The sequence below is a fragment of the Neophocaena asiaeorientalis genome, unplaced genomic scaffold, assembly GCF_003031525.2.
Source record: "Neophocaena asiaeorientalis asiaeorientalis breed wild unplaced genomic scaffold, Neophocaena_asiaeorientalis_V1.1 scaffold191, whole genome shotgun sequence".
Lineage (NCBI taxonomy): Eukaryota > Metazoa > Chordata > Mammalia > Artiodactyla > Phocoenidae > Neophocaena > Neophocaena asiaeorientalis.
In genome coordinates, this window is record NW_020175105.1 from 6,079,778 (window position 1) to 6,105,564 (window position 25,787).

Below are 25,787 nucleotides of genomic sequence, written 5' to 3' on the forward strand. Positions count from 1 at the left end.
AGGAGTGGGAAGCCAGGCCACAGAGGCAGGAGGATGGAGCCTTTCCAGGGCTTGGTACTGTTTTCCTCTATCATGTCACTTTTTGACATATTAATGTATACCTTGCTTGGTTTCAGAAAAGTACCCACATCATGCTAAGCTATGCTTACTTTTCTCACCCACTAACTTGGAATCCCGAGGGTAGAAACTATCTTTTGTCATCACCTAGTACCATCTGGCATTCAATGTTTAAATGGAAAAAAAAAAAAAAGGAATAATATATTTCCCTCAAGGCGGAGAAATCATTACATCTATTTAGTTTCAAATAATTAAAGAAACAACAAGAAGAACAAAGAGAACCAATAAAGGCTGCTAACTATGTTGTGATTACATAAACGCAGATGTACTTGCTTGTGTCCTTTTATTATTATCCATGTTATGCTCCTGGGCAATTAAACTAATATTGGACGAGCCTGGGGGGGGCGGTCGATGAAATATTTAGGTGATTAAGGATGCTTTCACATTACATGCTGCTACCAAAGATACCCGTTTATTCAAAACAAAGGGACTTAAAACCTAAAAGGAAAAAAAAGAAGGCGGTGGCTCCTCCTCCAGACCCCCCTCCCCCCCGACGGCGGGATGACTGGGAGGGACAGCGCCCTCCCCGGAGACGCTGCCCTTGCGGCGCCGCTGGCCGGAGCCTACTCCTCGGAGGGAACCCCGCTACCGCGGCGCTCCGGTGACTGCGAACCGCCGCAGCCTCCCCGAGGGCCCGTCTAGAGCCGGGCCGGGGCGGGGCGCCCGCCGCCTTCCTTAGGGCTTGCCTGAGACCCGCCCGCGGCCGGGCCCGAGCGCCTCGGAGGAGGCTTGTCCCCGCTCGCTCGCCGTACCGCGCGGCCCCGCGGAGGGCAGGGCGCGCGGCCGACATGGGCGAGACCATGTCCCGGAGGTTTAAGTTGCAGTTGGGCGGGGACGCGGATATGGAAGAGCGGGCGTTCCCCAACCCCTTCCCGGACTACGAGGCCGCCGCCGCCGTGCCGGCCGAGGAGCCGCCACGTGCTCGCCCCCAGCTCACTCCCGACGAGCTCGGCCTCCCCTTCCACAGCGATGGGAAGGTGAGTCGGCGACCGGCGGCCGGACTCGGGCCGCGCCAGGCGTTGGGGGAGGGGAGCGCCGGCGGTGGTAGCGTCCACCCGCCGCCCCCTCGCCGCGCGGAAGTCGCCCACCCGCGCCGCGCGCTGTTCCTGGGTCAAGGCTCTGGGTTCCGCCGCTGGGCGGTCCGGGGCTGGCGAGCTCCCAGCGCGCGGGCGCCGAGCTTCGGTCCTTCCCGGGCGATGTGGCCCTGGAAGGCTGTGGAGCTCTGCGTTGTTAGCCGCTTTCCTCCTGGTAGGCGCCTCCTGGCCCCTCGTGCCTTTGAAATAGGCTCTTTCGGGGCTCTCGGAAGTGCGGGCCAGGTCTCCGGGGTCTGTTGAGGTGCAGATTTGTTTATCATCGAGGGCCCGCCCCCAGAGCTGTAGAGCGTACCCGCTGACCGCCTGTTGGCACTTTCCCTGGGGCCGAGGTTATCGTCTGCCCTGGCCTCCGGTCCCCTGTCCTTGGAATGTACGGCTTGGGAACAGCAACCAAAAGGCCTTGTTTCTACACAGTAGTGTCACTGTAATGGGTCTGGTATGTGCGCCCAGGAGTCGGCAGTGGAATACGTGTGAACAAGCTAACTCGGTAGGGGGAAGGTGGACAGGAAGGATTACGTGAAAATCGGCACAGCTGTTCTCGTTTTGGTAAAGCCGCGCGTTCACCGGTTAGGTTCCTGTGTTTCCACTGATCTCTGTTACAACTCCCACTTTACCTCCCTGGCTCCCCATGTGTTTTGTGTTTGAAAAGGCGTTAGTTCACCCCAATGAAGGCAATTTTGAAAGAGCTATTATTGGTCTGAACATGGAATCTTAGGCAAGTGACTTCTCTAAACTCGTTCTTCTTGTATGTAATTCAAATCTGGAGAACAATTCCTAACGCACAGGGATGTTAGTGATTGAATTAAAGTATATCAAGTGGTCTGTCAAACTGCCTTACGTGGTGCCTGGTAAGCCCCCCAATAAATGCATCCTCAGTCTTCCCCTGGAAAAGTCGGTGCTCGTGGTTTAGAATTCATATGTCAGCACTGATTTTTCTCTGGATTTCTTATGTTTTCACATACATTTCTGTTTTGTTTGTGACTTGGTGTTTAAATCCTTTGTAGTAAAAATAAGTCTCTGGCAAACATTTGAAAAATCTGTCATTCACACATATTGTCAGTTGCTGTCTCAATATTATCTTTAGAGTAAGGAGGCTACTGCAGTTTAAAGATAAGTGAAAGGAACCACTCTTTGAGTCCCTGAGAACAGTAAAGAGGTGAGAACAGTTGAGTTTCATTTTCTACCTCAGAGAAGGAGTTAAACACTGGTTCTGAAATTACATGTTTTTCTTTTTAACCTTTTATATCCAGTAAACATAATGTTGACGTCAACTACATACCAAACGGGCTTATGTAAAAGAAAATTAAGCCACAAATAACTAATGGGGCTTGTGATATCTCCATGCAATTAAACAATTAAAATAAGTCAGGGTGGGGGACCCATGCCAGTGGTTGTTGTTATATACTAAAGGAAAAGGGAAGAGTTTTTTCATGTTCTTGAACATGAAAATGAGACCACATTAAAGGGAGAGAGGGATTCTGATTTTGAAAGGTGGACATGAAATGGAGCAGGACCCTGTGGTCCACACGGCCGCCCCCCGCCCATGTCCTCAGCCCACCTTTCGTCTGTAGAAAAACTGCAGCCAAATAAGTTGAATTAGAGAAGTGAGAAAATGCAGAAGCAAAGGAAAGCAATCAAACAGGACAAAATAATAGTAGTTTAGTCATGAAGCAAAGTGAAGGACCTTTTTTTCCTCCTCAAAGGCTGTAGATAGTATTCTGGGCCATGTCCTTTGAGCTGTTTTATAGAGATGGAAAGCCCCACCAGGTGGAAGAAGTGAACTACATGATGACCAGACTGTAGCCATGACATCAGCTGCCACAATTCTGAGAACTGGCCTCAAAGAAATCGGAGCAAACCGACCCTGGAACCGAAAACTAAGTGTTCTTAAAACAAGATGATGTTGATCAGACCACCACATGACCAATTTCGAGACGCCTGTCAGAGCTGACTGTGCTGTTCTGCACGTAGCCCCCTGCTTCCACTTACACACTCCAGAAACTCGCCTTTAAAAGCTCTTACCCACTGGTCATCCTTGGGGGCGGGGGGTGTCAGCCTTTGGACACGAGTACCCCCTCTCCCCTCCCTTGGTTTGCCAGCGTCCAAAATAAAGCAAACTTTCATTTCCACCAGCCTTGCCTCTAGAGTATTGGTTTTAGAGCAGCAAGCAGCCAGACCCCACTTAAGGTAAGAGAATGCTTAGATTTAGGGAAGTAGTAAAATAAAATGAACATGAATTAAGTTCCCCTGCCTTCTGTATTGATAGATTGTGATTATTACATCTTTAATTCTCAGAATATTAGGAATGTAATTAAAATAGAAGTTGTCAAACTATGCATTTGTTTTGATAGACATGAAGTTTCATGAAAATGAGGGTGTTATGAGTTGAATTGTGTCTCCCCAAAAGATGAAGTCCTGACCTGTGGAATGTCAGAATGTGACTCTTGGGAATAAGGTTATGTTAGATGTAATTAAAGTAAGGTCATGCTGGAGTAAGGTAGGCTCTTAATATAAACTAGTGTCCTTAGAAGAGAGACAGAGACACACAGGGAGAGAGAAAATGGCCATGGAATGATGGAGGCAGAGATTAGAGTGATGCATTTGTGAGCCAAGGAATGTCAGAGATTGCTAGCAAACACCAGAAACTAGAAGAGGCAAGGAAGGATTCTGCCCAGAGTCTCAGAGGGAACATGGCCCTGCCAACCCTTGATTTTGGACTTATGGCCTCGAGAACTGTGAGACTATAAACTTCTGTTGTTTTAAGCCACTCAATTTGTTTCGGCACCCTAGGAAATTAATACAGAATGTAATTTGTAAATTAGTCATTGAGGAATAATTTTATCATGATGCTGTGTGCTGTTAGTGAGAAAAGATTACGTAAAATCTACCAACACAGTAACTTTATTGCTTCACTGAATTACGTTTCTGTAAGTAGGCTTTTGTAACATTTTGACAACATCGGTCCAGATACTATGAAAAGCAGTGAACCAGTGTAGTAGTAGCTTTTTTTGTTTTTGTTCTTTAAATTCGGAAGGTATCTAAAGTCAGCACTGTTGGCTGCTTCTCTAATAGCCATTTCTTCCCTTCTTCTTTTTGCTTGATTTCCTTGTGGCCGTGAACTTCAGGAGCTGAATCATGGTTGATGTACACCAGCGTTTCTCAGTGCTTCTCCGATGAGCAGCGTCAGGTTTCTCTGCTGTATCGTCAGGGACGCACTCAGGAGACAGAAACCACACAGTGATTTGGTAGGGAAAGTTTCATATAAAGAATTATTCCTAAGCATAAAGAGATGGGAGTAACGAGAGGTTGCCTCATAAGAAGTAAAGAGAACTCTAGAGAATATAGGAATAGACGATATGAGGAGCAGCCCCATTCCTGGGGCTAAGAGGGCACTCAAGGGAGAAGCCACCGTTACTATCCATCTATTGCTATGTAAGAAATGATCCCCAAACGTAATAATTTAATAAACATTATCTCACATAGTTTCTGAGGGTCAGGAATCCAGTTGCTATAGCTTAAAGCCCAGTTGGCTCTTTGTGATTGGTTGTCCTTAGGTTTTGCTTTTGTAACCTTGAGGCATTTACAGGCTTAGGTTTTAGTTTGCTTACAGAGGCTGCCAAGGCAGTAGAGCCACCTCAGCCTAACGGTCTCCTTGTTTAGTTAATCTAACAATACCCCTTTTGGTCACGCTCTCATACATGAGAGATTGGTCTCGAATGGTGTATAAGCGCCACCCTCGGTCACCATCAGAGTTAAGTTGCTCTTGTCTCATTGTGAAACTCAGAGGTTGTGGTGTCAGGTCCATGGAAGAATTGTTTTTGCTGTTCATCTCTTTGTTCACTTGTTTCTGTTTCTCCAAGAGCAGTGAGACCACCTGATGTACTGCTGATGGCTGTGAACGTGCGTTTAAGACAGTTGAGAGAATGTAGCCCACCAGGGAGACTGATGGCGACTATGAGGACGATAACACAGAGACTGAAGGCTAATCCTAAACCAGGGCCCCCATGAACGAAACCAGTTGGTATCAAATAAATCAAAGAATATACCTGAAGGGATATCAACCTGTTTTAGCCAAGTAGCTTATTCGCTAATTTCTTACATTTGCTAAAATATCAGAGGGGTTGATCCAGGTACAGCAGGAAGTATTTGCTTTGGTGCACACTCCTTGTTTAGCCAGTAAGTGATCTAAGCAGTTCTATTATCTAGAACCACCTTAGCAAGAAAGCCTAGTGACTCTTGTTGTGCAGCTATGGCCTTGGCAGTAGATTCAGTGATAGTGGCCAGAGCTAAGGAGCATTGTCTTCTTGTGCATTAGCAGAGAGAAAAAGCAAGTAGTGAAGTGGCGAAAGGAATGAAGGCTTTTATATTGGAGATGAAGATCTTGTTCTGCGATCTTGGGAGATGCCATCTGCTTCTGGGGAGGAACCTCCCTGGTCAATTTCACTTCAGATCTTCACCTGGTGTGCAGTTCCAAGAGTCTGGAGGAGCCCTTTTTAGTTGAGGGATGTGGATCTAAGGTTCAGGGTCCTGAAATTTGGCTTCCATCTGGGTTTGAGGAGGGGGCCCTTCAAGGAAGTTCAAGGGCAATCTTTGTTCTTAGTGATTCCAGATCAGAAAGGTGGGAGAAAACTGGAAATATTATTGATAGTTTGGAGAGTCATAGCCAGGTATTTGAAGAAGCTAGAAGAATTCAGGATCCAGTCCAGTTTACAGGTATATAGCAAACCTCAAAGACAATGAACAGGACTAAAATCTGATATGCACATGGTTGTGTTACAATTTTCTACTGAAACATAATTTTTTTTCTCTACAATCACCCTCATTTCTATTAAAGATAATCAAAGTAAGGCTAATTTGTTTGCAAAATAAGTCATCTCATTAAACTTGGCCTGTTTTAATGAGGGCACCTCCTGGGGGCTGTCAAGGGTCTCCTTCGATTTCCTCTTCTGACAGCGGAACTGTCAAAAGGTAAACTGAGGCATATTACAAATGTTAAGAGTTTAGTGAGCACAAATGGATTTGAATCAGGCAGCACCAAGCTGGAAGTGGTTAGGAGCATTTTCCCGACGAGCCAGGGGAACAGTGAGGGGGTTGGGGCACTGATCCTCCGAACAGTCGAATGTCCCCATAACTTAATTCTGCATAGGTCATTCCTCTGTACTGAATTTCTTCCATATCTGTGGTTCCTTATCCGTGGATTCAACCAACTAGGGATTGTGTGGTACTGTAGTATTCACTGTTGAAAAAAATCCCCATGCGGGTGGACCCAAGCAGTTCAACAAACCTGTATTCTTTAAGGGTCAGCTCTGTAGAAGAAGTGTGGAAGCAAAGCAAGGACATTCTTGATTGGCTATAGCTTAAAGCCTAGCTGTTTGTCGTTGGTTGTCCTTGGTGTTTTGATTTCATAACCTTGAGGCATCTACGGGCTCAGGTTTTGGTTTGCTTACTACACTGCCAGGGCTTTGGAGCCACCTCAGTCCAGTGGCTTCTGCTAATGAATCTAACAGTGGGACTTTGCCAGGCTAAGGGGGAGCGCTGCGTGAAGGGAAAGGCAGGGAGTAGAATCTGACTGCAGAGGAGGGAGCGTGAAGAATATTGGGTGGTAACGGGCTGAAAAGGTAGATTGGAGCCAGTTCTGAAGGACTTGATGGGTCCTAAGGATTTTAAAACTTTTTCCATACAAAAATGAAGATAAAGAGAATTTTTACTTGGAATCTATAACTTGACATTATCTTGAGCTGTTGGAAATTCTTCATTTTATACTTTTTCACTTAATTTTCTGTATTTTTGCTTTTCACTTCAAAATTTGTTGAATGTCATAATATATCATGGAAGCATAAGGAAATAGCACTTTTCAGTTGCCCAGAAAATACATTGGGTTGGCCAAAAAGTTCGTTTGGGTTTTTTGGTAACATCTTACGGAAAACCCCAAACGAACTTTTTGGCCAACCCAATAATTTTTCTTTTGTTCAGATGAGCTAAAATGGGGGTGAGGGAGGGAATGTACTCTACAGCCTTTCTCCTCAAACTGAGATTTGTGGACCCAAAACATTAGCCTTTCCTGAATGCTTGTTAGAAGATGCGGCTTCCACCCTACACCTAAAGAACCAGAACCTGCGTTTAACCAAATTCCCAGGCCAGACAGTCCATATGCCCATTATATGGGAGGAGCACTGCTCTACAGCTTGTTGAATTTTCTTTTAATTTTAACCTTCAGCCAGTTTTCAATTCCTGATATGGAAAGATATTGTCGTAAAAGCATAAGGGGAAGATTATGTAGGGGAGACTACAAAAATATTGCAAATCAGCATTTCCCATCGGTTGGGAATAACATGTGGAGTATAGAGCAGGTGAGAAATTGGATACACCTGGGTTTGACTCCTACTTTTCTGCCACTCTTTAGCTATAGCCTTTGGGCAAGTAATTTGGGCAATGATAGTACCTTCCTAATAGGTTATGACTGTTAATGCATTTAAACACTTAGAACAATGCCCATTAACATAGGATAATAGCATTTATCTCATCAGCTTGTAGTAAAGGGTTAAGTTGAAAAGGTAATTGAAGTTCTTAATATATTGGTTGAAAGTTGATAATAATATAGTTGTAGAGTAACCCATTCCTCATTAGGTTGTTACGGCGTTTAAGTTAATACATTTAGAGCAGTCAAAAGGGTGCCTGATACTGATACAATTAGTACCTTGTTACACATAATTACTAATATATAGGTAAGTAGTTTAAGAGTTCAGTTAATGATAGCTATTAGCATTATTATGTATCCTATTTTTTGTCACTATAACATACAATGTGATAATGAAAAATTGCTTAAAGGTTTATATCTTTAGTGGCATATAAAAAAATATTGCATATCTCTTACTTTTTCCTTCTTAGAGAAATGCTTATTCTTCTGCCTTTTCCTTCTGAGGAAAATACAGGCAAACATGCAGTATTCATGTGGATATGTTCTCAGATTTCTAAATTCCGTACCATACTTTCCTCACTCACGTCTCTGCAGTGGGGACACTAACACGCCTGCTGATGGTGGGGAAGGTGAAAAAGGATTATTGGATGTTGGAAAGTCAGCTAAACTCTCTGCCCACAGTTCTGTCAACTCATGCTCTTTTTATTGGGGCCTCAGCAAAATTGAAAATTGTTGTATATCATGACATAGGTCTTCAGATTCCCATGCTTATTCTTGAACCCCCAAACAGGAGCTCTGAAGGTTTAATCCGTGGTTAGTGAGGGCTGACTGATTCATTTTTGTTTCTCTTCCCCACTTGACTCTTTGAGACAGGAATTTTTTCTTACCTATGCTTGAATTATTATTATTATTTTAAAAACGATCTCCACACTTGATACTGAGCTAGGACAGAATAGATACTCAGTGAATGTTGAATGAATAAATGTACTGAAATAAAAAACTTTTTTTATTAGAATCATTTTTATATATTATTTATTAGCATCATTTTTAAATCTCTCTGTATCTAGAATGTTATATGAGTCATGACTTAGGTCCTCTGGACAATCTTCTAACCTAATATAAGACTGTGTAATATACTTCATGGGTGTCCCAGGTGAGGCCTATATTCTGTAGGGTGGCCACCTAGGAGTCTGCTAGGGCCAGAATAGGTTTGAGCAAATTTTACTTGAATAGAATTGAATATAACAAACTGAGTTTCCTTTTCGGAAAATGTTTCTCTTCCCTAGATTTTAGCTAATACCGTGCAACAATTGTTTAATCAAAAATGAAACCTAGTTTTTCACCGAGAGCTTTCCAAAAATAAATATAATTTGACCACAAAGTCCTATTAACCTTATAACTATAATTGTGTATGCTTTGAGCCCTTGTAATCAGTTTATTATACCATTACTAAGCAGCTGTCCTTGGTTCTTTATGGTAATTACAAACTTCTTTTGTGGTTATGATATATATATCCCCTAGAGAGTATACACAGCAGATTATCAATTAATTTTTATGACACAAAGTAAGTACATCAGAATTGGACAGATGTGTGTGTTTAGGATATGTGGTCTAGAATATTTTCTATTAATAGTGTTACTGAGTTTGAAACAAGAAAAACAGAAACAGACCTGATTATGTAAATATACACCTATTTTTAAAAGAATGAACTATTTTCAACATCTAAACAAACAGCATTTCCTTGACACACATTCAGTATAGGTAATGATCCTTCTTCTGTTTATTGAAAATACTGCTAATGAGGGTAGATGTTCCCCCACCATCTAATTCTTTTTTTTTTTTTTTTTTTGCGGTACACGGGCCTCTCACTGCTGTGGCCTCTCCCATTGCGGAGCACAGGCTCTGGATGCGCAGGCTCAGCGGCCATGGCTCACGGGCCTAGCCGCTCCGCGGCATGTGGGATCTTCCCAGACCGGGGCACGAACTCGTGTCCCCTGCATCGGCAGGCGGACTCACAACCACTGTGCCACCAGGGAATCCCCACCATCTAATTCTTTACTGTCAAAACATACAACTTTTTTCCCCTTTTCTCCTTTAGTAATTCAGTTTGAGATAATGATTGGGGTACTTTTGCTTATGCATTTTTGTTTGAAAATAAAGTGTTAGAAAACCAGGCCCACCTACTTCATATGTGTAAACTGTCACAGAGCATCTTCCCCTGGGAGATCTGAGATTACAAAATATACTTTCCTCAACTTGTGCCCTGGATTAAAAAGATTTGTTAAAACCTTTCCTATGAAAGAATTACTTGCTGATGTATATATATGTGCCTGTGTATACATATACTTGTAATTACTGGTGTCTATATATTTGCACATATTCTGGAGTGTATAATCTGTGTATCTCACATACACAAAATGTGGGTTAAAAAGCTATTTTTATTATCTTTAAAAATGTAGACAAGTCATTGTTAGCTTTAATTTCTTTGTCTATAACACAGGGAAGATAATGTTGTTATAGGGTTATCAGGATTGAATTAGATAGAGTGTCACAAGTGCCCACCTATGTGAGGAGTATAATAAATGATATTATTCACAAGCTGTCCTGATGCATTATTCAAACTCAGAAGTTTGGTTCACAAATACCTGTTCCAAGCATTACCTTTTGCTTTAGGAGTTATTTATTTGTGCATGTTAAACACCTATTTTGAGAGTTTCCACTCTCTATTTGAAGTTAAGATCATGAATTTTAAAGTTAATGATCAATCTCTTTTATGATTTCTGTATTTTTGTATTTTAGGGTTGTATTTCCTCAAACACAGCTTTCATTAACAAAATACAGAAAAACATGTAAGTATTAGAAATACCAACATCGTTTTGCTTTATAGCACTTTGGGGCATCCTTGTTTGGGAAAATTGCCTAGTATGTAGGAAAAGAATATTTTCTTTCTAATTGCAGTGCAATTACTAAAAGTTAATCTTTGAGTCAGAGAAAAACCTCCCAAATTCTTTAGCTACTCGTTCTGTTTCTGTGCTTTGTGGAAGATGTGTATTGTATTCACATGGTGTGATTGAGTGAAAGCTGTAGTAAGCCTTTCAAAAATCTAAAGGTAGACTGTAAATAGAGAATCAAGCAAAGATTTTCACAACAAGGACTCGGCATAGGGAGGCCCAGGAACTTTCGAATTAGACAGTCTAGCTACAGCCCCAAAATCTCAGTCTCTTGTTGTCTCATGTGACCTTGGGCTGGCCTCAGGTTTCTCACCTAAGAAACAGAATCATTCAGTAATGTGAAGATTAATTGAAATGTCACATAGAGCACTTAGTGCTAGGCATATGGTAAAGTGCTCAATAATTATTAATTATCTTTATAATAATACCATTATTAAATGAGATTAACCAGTTAAAATTTCTCCAAATAGAATTACAGCATAATAAATTTTTTTCTTTGTTCTTGAGACTTTGGTTCCAACATCAACAAATAAGAAATCTCTTTGATGACAGAGAGTTAGAAAATTAGGGACTAGAAAAGATACCTTAAAGCGAAGGCAGAGAAATTATTTTCACAATGGAATTTTGTCAAGTATTAAAAGGAATTAGAGTGAGTAATCGTAAGCCTTAGAACTATACTCCAGTATCATTTGTGAGGAATAAAGCATATGCTTTGGAATAAAGTTATCATGCCAGAGCTAAAACTGTACATGAATGTGTTAGGCCTGCATTCAGCTACAATAAACAGAAGACTCAACTTGGAAGTATCTCAGTTAGATTATTTTTCCTGTATAACAGGAAGTCTAGAAGTAGGCAACTCTTGGTGTTGATTCATTTCAGGATTTCTGCAGTTATGTTGGTCTTTGTCTCATATTTTTTGTGCTATAGTATAAGATGGCTGCTCTAGTCCCAGATTTCTTGTCCAATTTTACAGTAGGACGAAGGGAGTAAAAAGAAGGGAGTACCAGCTGTATCTTTCTCTTTTATGAAGAAAAATGAGAACCTTCCAAGAGCCCTTAGAAGACTTGCACTTACATCTCACTGGTTAGAACTGTGTCATATGGCTGCCCCTGGTCATAAGGCAGTCTGGGAAAGCAAGTAGCTCTTCTGGGGTTGGATGCATGGCTGCTGTGAATCTAATCAGGATTCTGATAAGGAAGGAGGGTGTCCTGCAGTAAGTGTGGGCTAGTTACTACCTTATGGGTTCTGCCACACCAGGTAATGAAGTGGTAGTACTCTAGTTTTTTTCCTTCTCATGAAAATTATTCTGTATCTCTTTGATTAATGGTGGAAACCAAAGGTCAAGACACAGGAGGCTTACATTACTAACTTGGAGTCAAAAAGTTATTAAACAGTTGGATGGAGAATCAGACATCTATCCTCTTTGACACATAACAGCAGTACATGTTAATTTTTCTGACCCATGAAAACAGGATATCTTTCCATTTGTTTATCTCTTCACTTTCTTTCATCGGAGTCTTACAGTTTTCAGAGTACAGCTCTTTCACCTCTTTGGTAAAATGTGTTCCTAAGTATTTTGTTGTTTTTGATGCTATTGTGATGAGACTTTTCTTTCCTTCTCTGGATAGTTTGTTGTTAGTGAATAGAAACAACTGATTTCTATATATTGATTTTATATCCTTCAACTTTACTGAATTTATTGGTTAGTTCTATCAGTTTTTTGGTTGAGTCTTTAGGGTTTTCTGTATATAAGATCATATCAGTAAATATAAACGGTTTTACTTTTTCCTTTCCGATTTGGATGCCTTTTATTTCTTTATCTTGCCTGATTGCTCTAGCCAGGATTTCCAGTACTGTGTTGAACAAGAGTGCTTAGAGTGGCACCCTCGTTTTGGTCCTGATCGTAGGGGAGAAGCTTTCAACCTTTCACCATTGAGTATGAAGTTAGCTATAACCATATAGTAAGTATATGGCCTTTGTTATGTTAAGGTGTTCTCCTTCTATTCCCAGTTTGCTGAGAGTTTTATCGTGAAAGGATGTTGTATTTTGTCAAATGCTTTTTCTGCATCTTTTGAGGGGATCATATGATTTTTATCTCTTGTTCTATTAATGTGATGTGTCACACTTATTGATTTGCATATATTGAACCATCTTTGTATCCCAGGGAAAACTCCCACTTGATCATGGTGTAAGATCCTTTTAGTGTATTTTTGAATTCATTTTGCTAATATCTCGTTGAGAATTTTTGCATCCGTGTTCATCAGGGATATTGGTGTGTAGTTTTTGTTTCACATAGTGTCCTTATCTGGGTTTGGTATCAGGGTAATGCTGGTCTTGTATTTGGGAGTGTTCCCTCTTCAATTTTTTGAAAAAGTTTGGAAAAGGTTGGTGCTAATTATTCTTTAAATGTTTCATAGAATTCACCAGTGAAACCATATTGTCTGGGGTTTTCTTTTTTGGGAGGTTTTGTATTATTGATTCAGTCTCCTTATACATTATTAGTTTACTCATACTTTCTATTTATTCCTTTTTAAAGATATTTATTTATTTATTTGGCTGAGCTGGGTCTTAGTTGTGGCACGTGGGACCTTTAGTTGCAGCATGCGAACTCCTAGTTGCGGCATGAATGTGGGATCTAGTTCCTCGACCAGGGATCGAACCTGGGCCCCCTGCATTGGGAGCACAGAGTCTTAGCCACTGGACCACCAGGGACCACCACTGGGCCACTCTTTCTGATTTGGCCTTGGTTAGTTGTATGTTTCTAGGAAATTATCCATGTTTTCTAGGTTATCCGTTTTGTTCGCATATGGGTTAATCTGCATATAACTTACAGTCAGCCCTTCATATTCTCGAGTCTTCCACATCCCTGAATTCAACCAACCGTGGACCATGTAGCACTGTAGTATTTACTACTGAAAAGTATCTGCATATAAGTGGACCTGTGCATTTCAGATCTGTGCTGTGCAAGGGTCAGCTGTATTTCTGTGGTATCACTTGTAATATCTCTTCTTTAGTTTCTGTTTTTATTTATTGAGTGTTCTCTTTTTCTTAGTTTAGCTAAAGGGTTTGTCAATTTTTAAAAAAAAGCTTCTTAGAAAACAGCTCTTAGGGACTTCCCTGGTGGTCCAGTGGTTAAGACTCCATGCTCCCAATGCAGGGGCCCAGGTTCAATTCCTGGTCGGGGAACTAGATCCTGCATGCTGCAACTAAAAGAGCCCGCATGCCGCAACTAAAGATCCCGTATGCTGCAATGAAGATCCTGCATGTCGCAACTAAGACCTGGTGCAGCCAAATAAATAAATGAATATTAAAAATAAATTAACTAATTAAAAACAGCTCTTAGTTTTGTTAATCTTTTCTATTATTTCTCTAGTTTCTATTTCATGTATTTTTGCTGTGATCCTTATTTCCTTTTTTCTGCTAATTTGAGCTTGGTTTATTCTTTTTCTAGTTCCTTGAGGTATAAAGCTAGGTTATTTATTTCTTTAAGACCTTTCTTTTTCCTTACTGTAGGTATTTATCACTATAAACTTCCCTCTTAGAACTGCTTTTGCAGCATCCTATAGTTTTGGTAATGTTGTGTTTCTGTTTTCATTTGTTTCAAGATATTGTTTGATTTCCCTTTTGATTTCTTTGCCTCATTGGTTGTCCGGGAGTATGTTGTTCAATTTCCTCATATATGTGGATTTTCCAGTTTCCTCTTGTTGTTGATTTCCATTTTTATACCAGTGTCAGTAAAGATACTTGGTATGATTTCAGTCTTCTAAATTTGGTTAAGACCTGTTCTGTGCCCTGTCATATGATCTATCCTTAAGAATATTCTGTGTGTACTTGAGAAGAATGTATACTCTGTTGTTGGATTGAACGTCTTATATATGTCTGTTGGGTTCATTTGGTCTAACGTATGGTTCAAGTCCAGTGTTTCCTTAGTGATTTTCTGACTGGATGACCTACCCATTGCTGACGGTGTGGTATCAAAGTCCTCTATTATTGTTGTATTGTTGTCTGTTTCTCCCTTTAGCTCTGGTATTATTTGCTTAATATATTTAGTTGCTCTGGTGTTGAGTGCATATGTATTTCCGATTGTTAATGTCTTCTTCAGAGGAGTTGACCCCTTTATCTTTATATAATGACCTTTGTTTCATGTGACTGTTTTTTACTTAAGGTCATTTTGTCTGGTATAAATACAGCTACCCCTGCTTTCTTTTGGTTTCCACTTTGTGGAATGTCTTTTTCCATCCTTTCACTTTGAGCTATGTGTGTTCTTAAAGCTGAAGTGAGTCTTTTGTAGGCAGCATATAGTTGGGTCTTGTTTTTTATTCATCCAGCCATTCTTTGCCTTTTGATTAGAAGTTCAGTCTACTTAGATTTATAGTGATTATGGATATGTAAGGACTTACTAGTGCCATCTTTTTAATTGCTTTCTGGCTGTTTTGTAGTTTTCTTGTTCCTCTTTGACTCTTGCTGGATTCCTTTGTGAATTGGTGATTTCCCACCATTGTATGCTTCTGACTCCCTCGTCTTTATCTTTTGGGAGTCTACTCAGATTTTTTGCTCTGTGATTTTCATGAGATACATAAAACATTTTATAGCTATAACAGTCTATTTTACTCTGATAACAGCTTAATTTTAATCTCATACGAAACACCTACCCTTTTACTCTTCCACCTTTTATGGTTTTTTATGTCACAGTTTGCCTCTTTCCATATTGTATGTTCATCAGCAAATTATAGTAGCTGTAGTTACTTTTGATACTCCAGTTCTAATCTTTATACTAGTGTTAAGTGTTAACACACCATCATATTGCAGCGTTCTGAATTTGATTTTATATTTATCTTGATCAGTGTATTTTTTATGTTTCACATTACTAGTTAGCCTCCTCTCATTTCAGCTTGAAGAACTTCCTTCAGCATACCTTGTTAGACAGATCTAGTGATGATGAATTACCTCAGCCTTTGTCTGGGGAAGTCTTTATTTCTCCTTCATTCCGGAAGGATAACTTTGCCACAGGGAGTTTTTTGGTTTTGTTTCTGTTTTTTTTTAAATTTTTGGCCACGCCGCACAGCATGCAGGATCTTAGTTCCGCGATCAAGGATTGAACCCGTGCCCCCTGCAGTGGAAGCGCAGAGTCTTAACCACTGGACCACCAGGGAAGTCCCCACATGGAGTCCCCAAATGGAGTATTTTTTATTTTTTTATTTTTTGTTTTATCACTTTGAGTATATCATCCCACGTTCTCCTGGCCTGTAAGATTTCTGCTGAGAAATTCACTGATGTCCCATTGGACGTTCCTTTGTAGGTTACAGTCTTCTTTTTCTCTTGCTGTCTTTAGGTTTCTCTTTTTGTGTTTGATTTTTGATAGGTTTATTACAGTATGTTTTGGAGAAGGACAATTTGGGTTGAAGTAATGGGGTAATCTGTTTATTAACTTCATGAACTTGATGTGCAAATCTCTTCCCAGGTTTGGAAAGTTCTCAGCCATTATTTCTTTAAATAAGTTTTCTGCCCCCTTTCTCCCTCACTTTTCCTTCTGGAACTCTAATGATTTGGCTGTTGGTTTTTTGAGGATGTCTCATAGATCATGTAGGCTTTCTTCACTCTTTTTTATTCTTTTTTCTTTTTTCTCTTCAGACTGGGTTCTTTCTAAGTTCCTATCTATATCGTTGATTCTGTCTTCTATTTGATCTGCCAGCTTTTGATGCTCTCTATTGCATTTTTCATTTCATTCATTAAATTCTTAAGCTCCACAATTCTATTTGTTTATTTTTCAGTGATTTCTATGTTAAATTTCTCATTTTTGTCACATACTGTTTTTTTTATTTCATTGTATTGTCTTTCTGTGTTTTATAGCTCATTGAGTTTCCTTAAAACAGCTATTTTGAATTCTTCGTTGTGTAAATATTAGATTTTCGCGTCGTTACGTTTGGTCACTGGAAGATTATTGTGATCTTTTGGTGATGTCATGTCTTCTTGATTTTTCATGTTCCTGGACCAGCAGGAGCTACATTCCTTTAATGCCCTGGGAATCTTATATGCTGCTCTCTGACTTGCTCCCTCTCCCCAGGCCTGGACTCCCTCTGTAATGCTCTGGATGCATTATGAGAAATGAGAGAAATAGGTCTCTTCATCAGAGTCCTGCCCAGATTTAGAAACCAGGCAGTCACTCAGTGGCTCTCCCTTTCCCCAGATGGAGAAATAACGGGCCATCTATTTAGCCATATGCTATACCTGAACATTAGGTGATGCCGCAGAGACAAGCTGTTACTCTTACCCACTTGAGTGGACCCAAACTCCTTTTTTTCTTTTTCCTCCAATGGCATGTTGGTACTTCTCCTCGGGAAATCTGGACTTCCACACGGGCTATCTCATCCGAAGGTGGCTGCCTGAGTCACTGTTCTGCCTGCACTCCCAGACTGTAGCTGAGGGGCTGGAACCGATTCAGTCTCCTGTAGGTTTCACAGCTGGTACTGAAGTCTCTCTGCTTATTACCTAGTTCTCTAGTGGGCTAGCTTTGCTGTGTGTCCCTTGGTGTATGGTGCTGCATTCCACAACTCACACGAAGGCACTTCCGTTGGGGAAAACAAAAACAAGGGATGTGTTGTACTGCCATGATGTTGATATTACCCTGGTTTAGGTTTTCAATATTTATACTTATTAATTTTGTCCTGAATGTACACAAGAGGTTTCTGGATCAGAGATTTCTTATTTACTAGACAGAAAATGACCAGTGAGTGGATCCCTCAGTCTCACGTCTTACCTCTCTGGCAGTGAAAGCCAGGTCAAATGTCCTACGTACACAAAGTCTGTATTGTAGGCAAAGAATGAAGAAAAACAAGTTTTCTCTGCTTTTTATACGAGGGAAGGAGACAACTGTCTCTCCTTCCCTTTTTGAGAGAGTTTCATTGGAAATATCAAAGTCTTTGGAATATAAATAACTCTCTGTGAAAAGACTGGCCCGTTTGTCTTCAGTTCTATGACTGGGAAGGGTTTCCCTGCTCTAGCTTCTCATCCTCTTTGAAATGTACACACAGCCCTCCGGGGTTAAGTAAAACCTCTCCGGGGCTTTTACAATGTATACTATTGTAACTTAATTCCTAAGGTTGCTTTTAGTCCAGAATCCCAAGTTTCAGTAAAATTTGGCCTGAAAACCCTAACTGTCCAGTAACATGAAAATATTTTCCCTGTAGTCCCACAGAGGGATGTTTCTTTATGATAAAATCTGTCAGGAAGATCTAGCATTCCTAGGTTTGTCTTTGCCAAATAACAGAACTACAAGTACACTAAAGAAAAAAAAGCAGAATTAAAGGGAGAAACAGACAATTTCACAGTCACAACTGGAGATTTTAATACACCTCAGCAATTGATGTAACAACTGGAGTCTTCAAAAATCATCAAAGGCAGAAAAATCTGGACAACGCTGTCAACTACATGTTTAAGAATACTGATAAATTTCCCTTGAGAAAGATCACCAGCAGTGAATAAGAATACCTGTTATCTTAGCTCCTGGCAGCCTTGGGAGTTAACATTTAAAATTTTTCTATTATTTGTTAATCTGATAGGTAAGCCATAGTATTTGTACTTACTTGCGTTTCATTAATTGCTAAGTGACGGAACACTTTTGCCTGCGCCTGCCGTTTGACGTTTTTCTTTTGATAAGGTGCGTTGATAATTTGAAGTGTATTTCCGTATTGTTATATAGTTTTATTTATAATATTTTACATTGCACATATTTCCCCTTGTCATTGACTTTTAAACCATCTCATGTTTTTTAACTTAAAGAAGTTAAAATGTTTATGTAGTCAGATACATCTCTTTCCTCTTTTTTTTGTTTTTTAGTTTTTTCCTTTGATTTCTGCAACTTTTTTTTGTGGTTATACAATACTTATGACTTAGAGTCCATATAGGGCATTCTCTCATTTTAAAACTTACCTTGTAAAACCAAGGTAGACTCCCCCCAACCAATGAAACATTGAAATGGGCCAGGTAATATAATTTCTGTCTGTTTTTACAACTTAGACTGGTAGTTACTACAACATTGTCCTATTCTTGTACCATTTAATTTTATGTCTTCTTTTGGTTCTCAGATTATTAATAATTTCACAAGGCGGATCCAGACCAAAATCAAAGATCTTCTACAGCAAATGGAAGAAGGGCTGAAGACAGCGGATCCACATGATTGCTCTGCTTATACTGGTTGGACAGGTAAGCCTCTGGGATATAAGTAATTGATATGTTTTATTTTTGGATTATGATATGTAAGCCTTGGATCTGAATTCTTTTTCTTTTAAAAGTCAAAGGTTTATACCTTTTAAAAGAAGTCTTGAGCTATCTTCATTGATGAGATGCTTTGTAATTTTATTTCTAAAGAAATTTTTTCTGCCTGAAGTTTGAATGGCATATGAGTTTGTATGTCATATTTTTGTAACATTAATTATCTGACCTAATTTATGGCTGTTTTTGAAAATGTGTTAAGATCAGCTTTTTTGTTTGCTTTTGGGTCTTTGATCTTTGCAACAAGATATGTTTGTGTGATTTCTCTGGCCCGATACGTATGAACGATTTAACCTACTTTTTGTACTCATTTACATCATTTGTACACATAAAGATTTTGATTTTGATTCTGATAATAATTAAACAAGCAACCAGTAATACATTTCACGTCAAAAAACTTAATTTCAAAATGAATTTGCCTTAACTAATCTTTATATTCTTTTTATTATTTTACCATGTAGCCATAATATTGTCGTAGCTGTTTAGGGAATATAAAAGAAATGAGACAGACCTTGTTCTGAGGGATTAGACTGCAGTATGAGCATTGCTATCGTTATAGCCTTTTCTTGCTAAGTTTTTATAGTTTAGTCAGTGAGCAGTATGGGCACGAGTGTACATGTTGGAGTCACCAAGAGCTGGCACTTGTCTTTGCAGTGCACGCTCAGACTTGATGGCCCTGATCTTTTTTATTATTTGTGTTTATATTTGTACTCATTTATGCGATGCTTTATTTATTATTTGCCTGTTATCAATACAGTAGTACATAGTAACATTAGAATTGACTTTTTCAAACTTTTATACCCAAACAGACATGGAGCTAGTTCTCTTACAGAGCCAAAGAAACTTATCCTAAATGTAATTAAAAAAATATATTTATTTATTTATTTGGCTGTGTTGGGTCTTAGTTGCAGCACGCGGAACCTTTGTTGCAGCATGCGGGATCTTTAGTTGCAGCATGTGAACTCTTAGTTGTGGCATGTGGGATCTAGTTCCCTGACCAGGGGCCGAACCCGGACTCCCTGCATTGGGAGCGCAGAGTCTTAGCCACCAGACCACCAGGGAAGTCCCCTAAATGTAAAAGTAAATAGTTTTGGCTAACTTGAAGTAAAATACAGAGAATAAGGTTATCTTGAAAGAAAAAACAGTTATTAGTAGCACAGTTTTCCCCCTATAAAGTCTTTTACTTAAAGCATTTCTTCTTGTTGAAAAGGGGTTTTAACTCCATGATTGTTAGGTCCCAAATTGGCTATGCATCAGAATTATCCAGAGAGCTTTATAATAAACAAAGACTATCAGCCTCCACCCCAGGACAGTTACATCAGGAACTCTGGGGGGAGGATTCTAAGAATCACTATTTCTTAAAAATCCCCGGTTGTTGTCATTTTTTGGAATCACTGAGAGAGTCATCATGGAAGTATTTGGTTTGAATGATTTCAAATAATATTTAGGACTTTGGGGTTCATGTAACTGTGTGGAATCCACTTACACCCCTACCTCCCTGTCTTTTCTCCTTAAACTGTACAATATGAGAATAAATGAAGCACCCCAAATTTATCCCTTTAGCAAAAAGTGAGATAGAGAATATACACAAATAATAAGGGGTGAAAAACAAATAGCATCCAGAGTAACTATGGAAAGTCACAGTGGCAGAGCCAGTGAAGAAAGACAGAGGATCCAGAGCTGGCAAAATCTGTCCCTCCATTCCCCACTTTCCCAATTAACGAGTAATTATTCCCAGAAGGAGTGAGACACACCCTGAGGGGGATCTTTTGAGGGCGTATCTAAGTGCAAAGTGGGCAAGTAATGCTGGACAAAGCAGAGAAAAAAGGTGTTTAGGTATACAGGGAACAGGTTTTATTTTAGACTTTCTATAAAAGCGCTATTCTGAAAAAGAGGGGATTAACTTACAAAGCAGAAGCTGCATTCCTGGTGGCACTGGCTAATGGTGTAGGTAAGGAGAGAAACAGCAATGATAGGGGCCCTCCTCAAACAAGAAAGAATATGAGACTCAAAGGAAATCTGGCTACCAAAAGTCATCATTTATTAACTAAACTGTTCATCACTTACTAAGAAGAGGATGCCTTTCAGATTACAACTACCCTAACCATTTTCCTCTTCCTGTTAATAGTTGATCCAGAAAAATCTATCTGTTTTGAATTTAAGAAAAAAAATTTACAATTATTTACATAATATTAGGAAAAAGAAAATCAGATTTTGTCAGCAGAAGAAAACACACCAGGAAAATTCTACTACAAGATGGAGAAAAAGGGCAGTACTTTCAACATTAATTTTGTAAGTTAATTATGCAATATAGTTACAATGCAGAAATAAAGTAACTCAGAGAAGAGATGGCAAGACAGAAAGGTGATGTGAAATAAGAATTGACAGAACTAAGGAAAGAAATTAAAGGAAAAGGCAAAATCACTTCAGAAATGAGGACCAAATTGCAAGGAGTTGAAGAAAGAACTGGCACCACAGAAAACACAGCAATACCGTAAAAGGAAAAAAATCAAACTGGAGAAAAACTTCCAGTTTCTGGTCTGATGTGTAAGGAGTTTAGAAGTCACCACTTTGTCCTAAAAAGTTAAAAGCTGAACTAACTGAAAAATCAATAACTTTTCTAAGATCCATCAGAGAAGTGGGGTTACATGACAAACGGCTACACCAAAAATAGCAATAGACAGGGAGATTCAGAAAATCACAATTTACTGGAGAAGAGACCTACAAGGAGAGATCTCCACAGGAGCCCAAACTGTAATTGATTAATTGCTAGAAGCTCAGTGTGGGCAAATATGAGAGTTAAAAAACTCTAGGAGGACCCAATCATAGGGAGGCACCCACACTTTTGTGAGGTTAACTTTGGAGTTATCCCAGGTCCTCAGTGTGAATATTGGAGAAAAATCCTCTCATGCCTCTGGTTGGGCGAGGGGAAAAGGAACCATTCTGAAATATGCTAGAGCATTCTGTTCTTAACAAGGCCAGCCTTCAGGAGAAACTGTTTTACCAGAGCCTCGCCTACTGGAGTTTTATCAGAAACTAACCTACCTGGAGGAAGGGTAGTAGCCAACTCCAGCTCCCTCTAGCCATTCTGTCCAACCTAAGGGGAAGAAGACACAGAAGCACTGGTGGAGTTCATGGTCCAGGGGCACATGTTCATCAAAACACTGAGACCTGGTCATAGGACCATAGAACGCTTCCACTCCCCCACTCCATTACTAGAGGACTATTTGTTGCAGTTTCTTTTACCCAGTACATTATGTCCACCTTTCAATAAAAAAATTACAAGACATACTGAAAGGCAAAAACAAACCAGTTTGAGGAGACTAAACAAACATCAGAACCAGAATGAGATATGGCGGGAATGTTGGAATTATCAAACCAGGAATTTTTAAATACTATGATGATATGCTAAGGATTTAATGAAAAAAGTAGACAACACGCAAGAACCCATGGATGATGTAAACAGAGCGATGTAAATCCTAAGAAGAAATTGAACATAAATGCTAGAAATCAAATAAGCTATAACAAACGAAGAATTCCTTTGATGGGCTCATTTAGTAGACGAGACACAGCTAGGGAAAGAATCACTGAGCTTGAGGATATGGCAGTAGAAACTTCTAAAACTGAAAAAAAGCTGAAAAAAAAACCCCCAAAACCAGTATCCAAGAACTAGGGAACAACGACAAAAGGTTCAACACTTGTGAAATGGTAATACCAGAAGGAAAAGAAACAGAAAGAATCAGAAACAATATTTGAAGCAATAATGACCAGGAATTTTTCCAAATTAGTATACACTAAACCACAGGTCCAGGAAGCTCAGAGAATACCAAAGAGGATAAATGCCAAAAACAAAGAACAAAAAACCAAAAAACCTGCATCTAGGCATATAGTATCCAAACTTCATAAAACCAAAGATAAAAAATCTTGTAAGAGATACATGCTCCCCAGTGTTCATTGCAGCACTGTTTACAATAGACAGGACATGGAAGCAACCTAAGTGTCCATTGACAGAGGAATGGATGAAGAGGATGTGGTACATATATATGATGGAATATTACTCAGCCATAAAAAAGAATGAAATAATGCCTTTTGCAGCAACATGGATGGACCTAGAGATTGTCATACTGAGTGAAGTAATTCAGACAGAGAAAGACAAATATCTTATTACTTATATGTGGAATCTAAAAAGAACGGGTACAAGTGAACTTACTTAGAAAACAAATAGAATCATAGATGTAGAAAACAAATTTATGGTTACCAGAGGGGAAAGGGGGGAGGGAGGGATAAATTGGGAGATTGGGGTTGACATATACACACTACTATGTATAAAACAGATAACTGATAAGGATGTATTGCATAGCACAGGGAACTCTACTTAATACTCTGTAATGGCCTATATGGGAGAAGAATCTAAAAAAGAGTGGATATATGTATAACTGATTCACTTTGCTGTACAACTGAAACTAACACAACGTTGTGAATCACCTATATTATAATAAAAATTTTTTTTTAAATCTTGAAAGAACACAAAAAAACTGCCCTATTATAGAAAAGCAAGGATCAGAATTACACCAGACTTCTGTTCAGCAACAATGTAAGCGAGATAGAATGGAGTGAAATACTTAAAGTATTGAGAGTTTAAAAAAAAATTTTAAATCCTAGAATTTTGTACCCTGCAAAATTATCCTTAAAAGTGAAGGAGAAATAAAAGCTTTCTCAAACAAAAATCAAGGGAATTTGTTGCCATTAGACTTGATTTTCAAGAAATGGTAAGCCAGATCCTTCTGAGAAGGAAAATGGTATTGGTTAGATACTTGGATCTATGTTAAAAAAGGGAAGAACTTCAGAGTATGAATAAGTGAAGGCTAAATAAAAACTTTTATTTTTCTTATTCTCAGATGGTCTAACGGATCAAAATGTGTGTTCAAAATAGCAATAATGTGTTCAATTACATATGCTTAAGTATATGTTTATATGTATGCATATATATATATGTTTATATGTACATGTTATGTATAAGTAAAATGAATGACAGCAAGATACAAGAGGTAGGAGGAAGGAATTAGGAATATTTTATTATTATAAGATACTTTGCTCTACCCATGACATGGTACAGTAATATTTGAAAGTGGAGTGGGATTAAACAAGAAAAAAATCACATCATATAAATAGATGCAGAAAAAGCATTTGACAAAATCCAGTGGCTATTCATGATTAAAAATTCTCAGCAAACTATGAATAGATGGGAACATCTTCAACTTGGTTAAGAACATCCAGAAAAAAGCGTACGTTGTATTTAATGGTAAAACAGTCAGAGCTTTCCTGCTAAGATCAGCAACAAGGTAAGGATGTTCCCTCTCACCACTGCTCTCAGCATCATATTTGAAGTCCTAGCTAATGTAATGAGACAAGAAAAGGAAATAAAAGGTGTATGGATGGGGAAGGAAGAAATAAAACTACCTTTGCAGATCACATGCTGTTCTATGTAGAAAATCAGAAAGAATCAACAAAAAGTAATCTCCTGGAACTAATAAACAGTGATAGCAGGGTTGCAGGATATGAGGTAAATATACAAAAGTCAGTTGCTTCATTATATACCAGCAATGAATAAGTGAAATTTGAAGTAGAAAACACAGTACTGTTTACGTTAGCATCCCCCCAAAATACTTAGGTATAAGTCTAACAAAATATATGCAAAATCTATGTGAGGTAAACTACAAAACTCTTATGAAAGATATCAAAGGGGAACTAAAGAGAGATATTCCATATTCTTGGATAGGAAGACTCAATATTGTCAAGATGTCAATTCTTCCCAACTTGATCTATAGATTCAATGCAGTGCCAATCAAAATTCCAACAGGTTATTTTGTGGATATCAGTAAACTGATTCTAAAGTTTGTATGGAGAAGAAAGAGACCCAGAATATCCCACTCAATATTGAAGGAAAAGAACAAAGTTGGCGACATGATGCTATCTGACTTTATAAGACTTATTATAAGACTATAAGACTTACAAGCTACAATAACCAAACCAGTGTAGTACTGGTGAAAGAATAGAACAGAATAGAGAGCCCAGATACAGACCCACATAAATATAGCTACTGATATTTGACAAAGGAGCAAAGGCAATGCAGTGTAGTGAAGATGGTCATTTCAACAAATGGTCCTAGAGCAACTGGGCATCCACATGCAACAAATGAATCTAGATACCTTTCAAAAGAATTAGCTCAAAATGGATCATAGACCTAAACATAAAATTCAAGACTATAAAAGTCCTAGAAGATAACACAGGAAAAGACATAGGTGGCCTTTGGTATGGCACTGACTTTTTAGATACAACACCAAAGATGTGATCTGTGAAAGAAATATAGGCATACCTTGGGGATATTGTGGGTTCAGTTCCAGACTGCCACAATAAAGCGAGTATCGCAGTAAAGTGAGTCATGTGAATTTTTTGTTTCTCGGTGCATATAGAAGTTATGTTTACAGTACATTGTGCAGTAGTACCATGTCCAACAAGAACAATGTACATATGTTAATTTAAAAATATTGCTAAAAAATGCTAACCATCATCTAAGCATTCAGTGAGTCAGTCTTTTTTGCTGGTTGAGGGTTTGAAATATTGTGAGAATTGCCAAAATGTGACACAGAGACACAAAGTGAGCAAATCCTATTGGAAAAATGACTCTGACAGACTTGCTCAATTCATAGTTGCCACAAAACTACAATTTGCAAAAAACACAACATCTGGGAAGTGCAATGAAGTGAAGCACAGTGAAACGAGGTATCCCTGTAAATGATAATCTGGGCTTCTTTAAAATTCAAAACTACCTGCAAAAGAGAATGAGACAAGCCACTGACAAGGAAAAAATAATTGCAAAAGACATACCTGATAATGGACTTTTACCCAGCGTAAACAAAGAACTCTTAAAACTCA

The 25,787-nt window shown here is 39.1% G+C and overlaps 1 protein-coding gene across 2 annotated transcripts in view; it reads left to right on the forward strand.

Annotated features, from left to right (window-relative positions):
* Window positions 1-875: 875 nt before the first annotated feature.
* Window positions 876-25,787, forward strand: part of LANCL2 (LanC like glutathione S-transferase 2) — a 56,441-nt gene continuing 31,529 nt past the window's right edge. The window contains exons 1-3 of one of the 2 annotated variants that reach the window (XM_024764347.1): window positions 961-1,094; window positions 10,429-10,478; window positions 18,665-18,782. In XM_024764347.1, coding sequence (XP_024620115.1) covers window positions 18,722-18,782 — 61 coding nt within the window. In that variant the 5' untranslated portion in view covers window positions 961-1,094; window positions 10,429-10,478; window positions 18,665-18,721. Of the gene's footprint in view, window positions 1,095-10,428; window positions 10,479-18,664; window positions 18,783-25,787 lie in introns of both variants that reach the window. The other variant, XM_024764346.1, reaches the window with a different exon arrangement.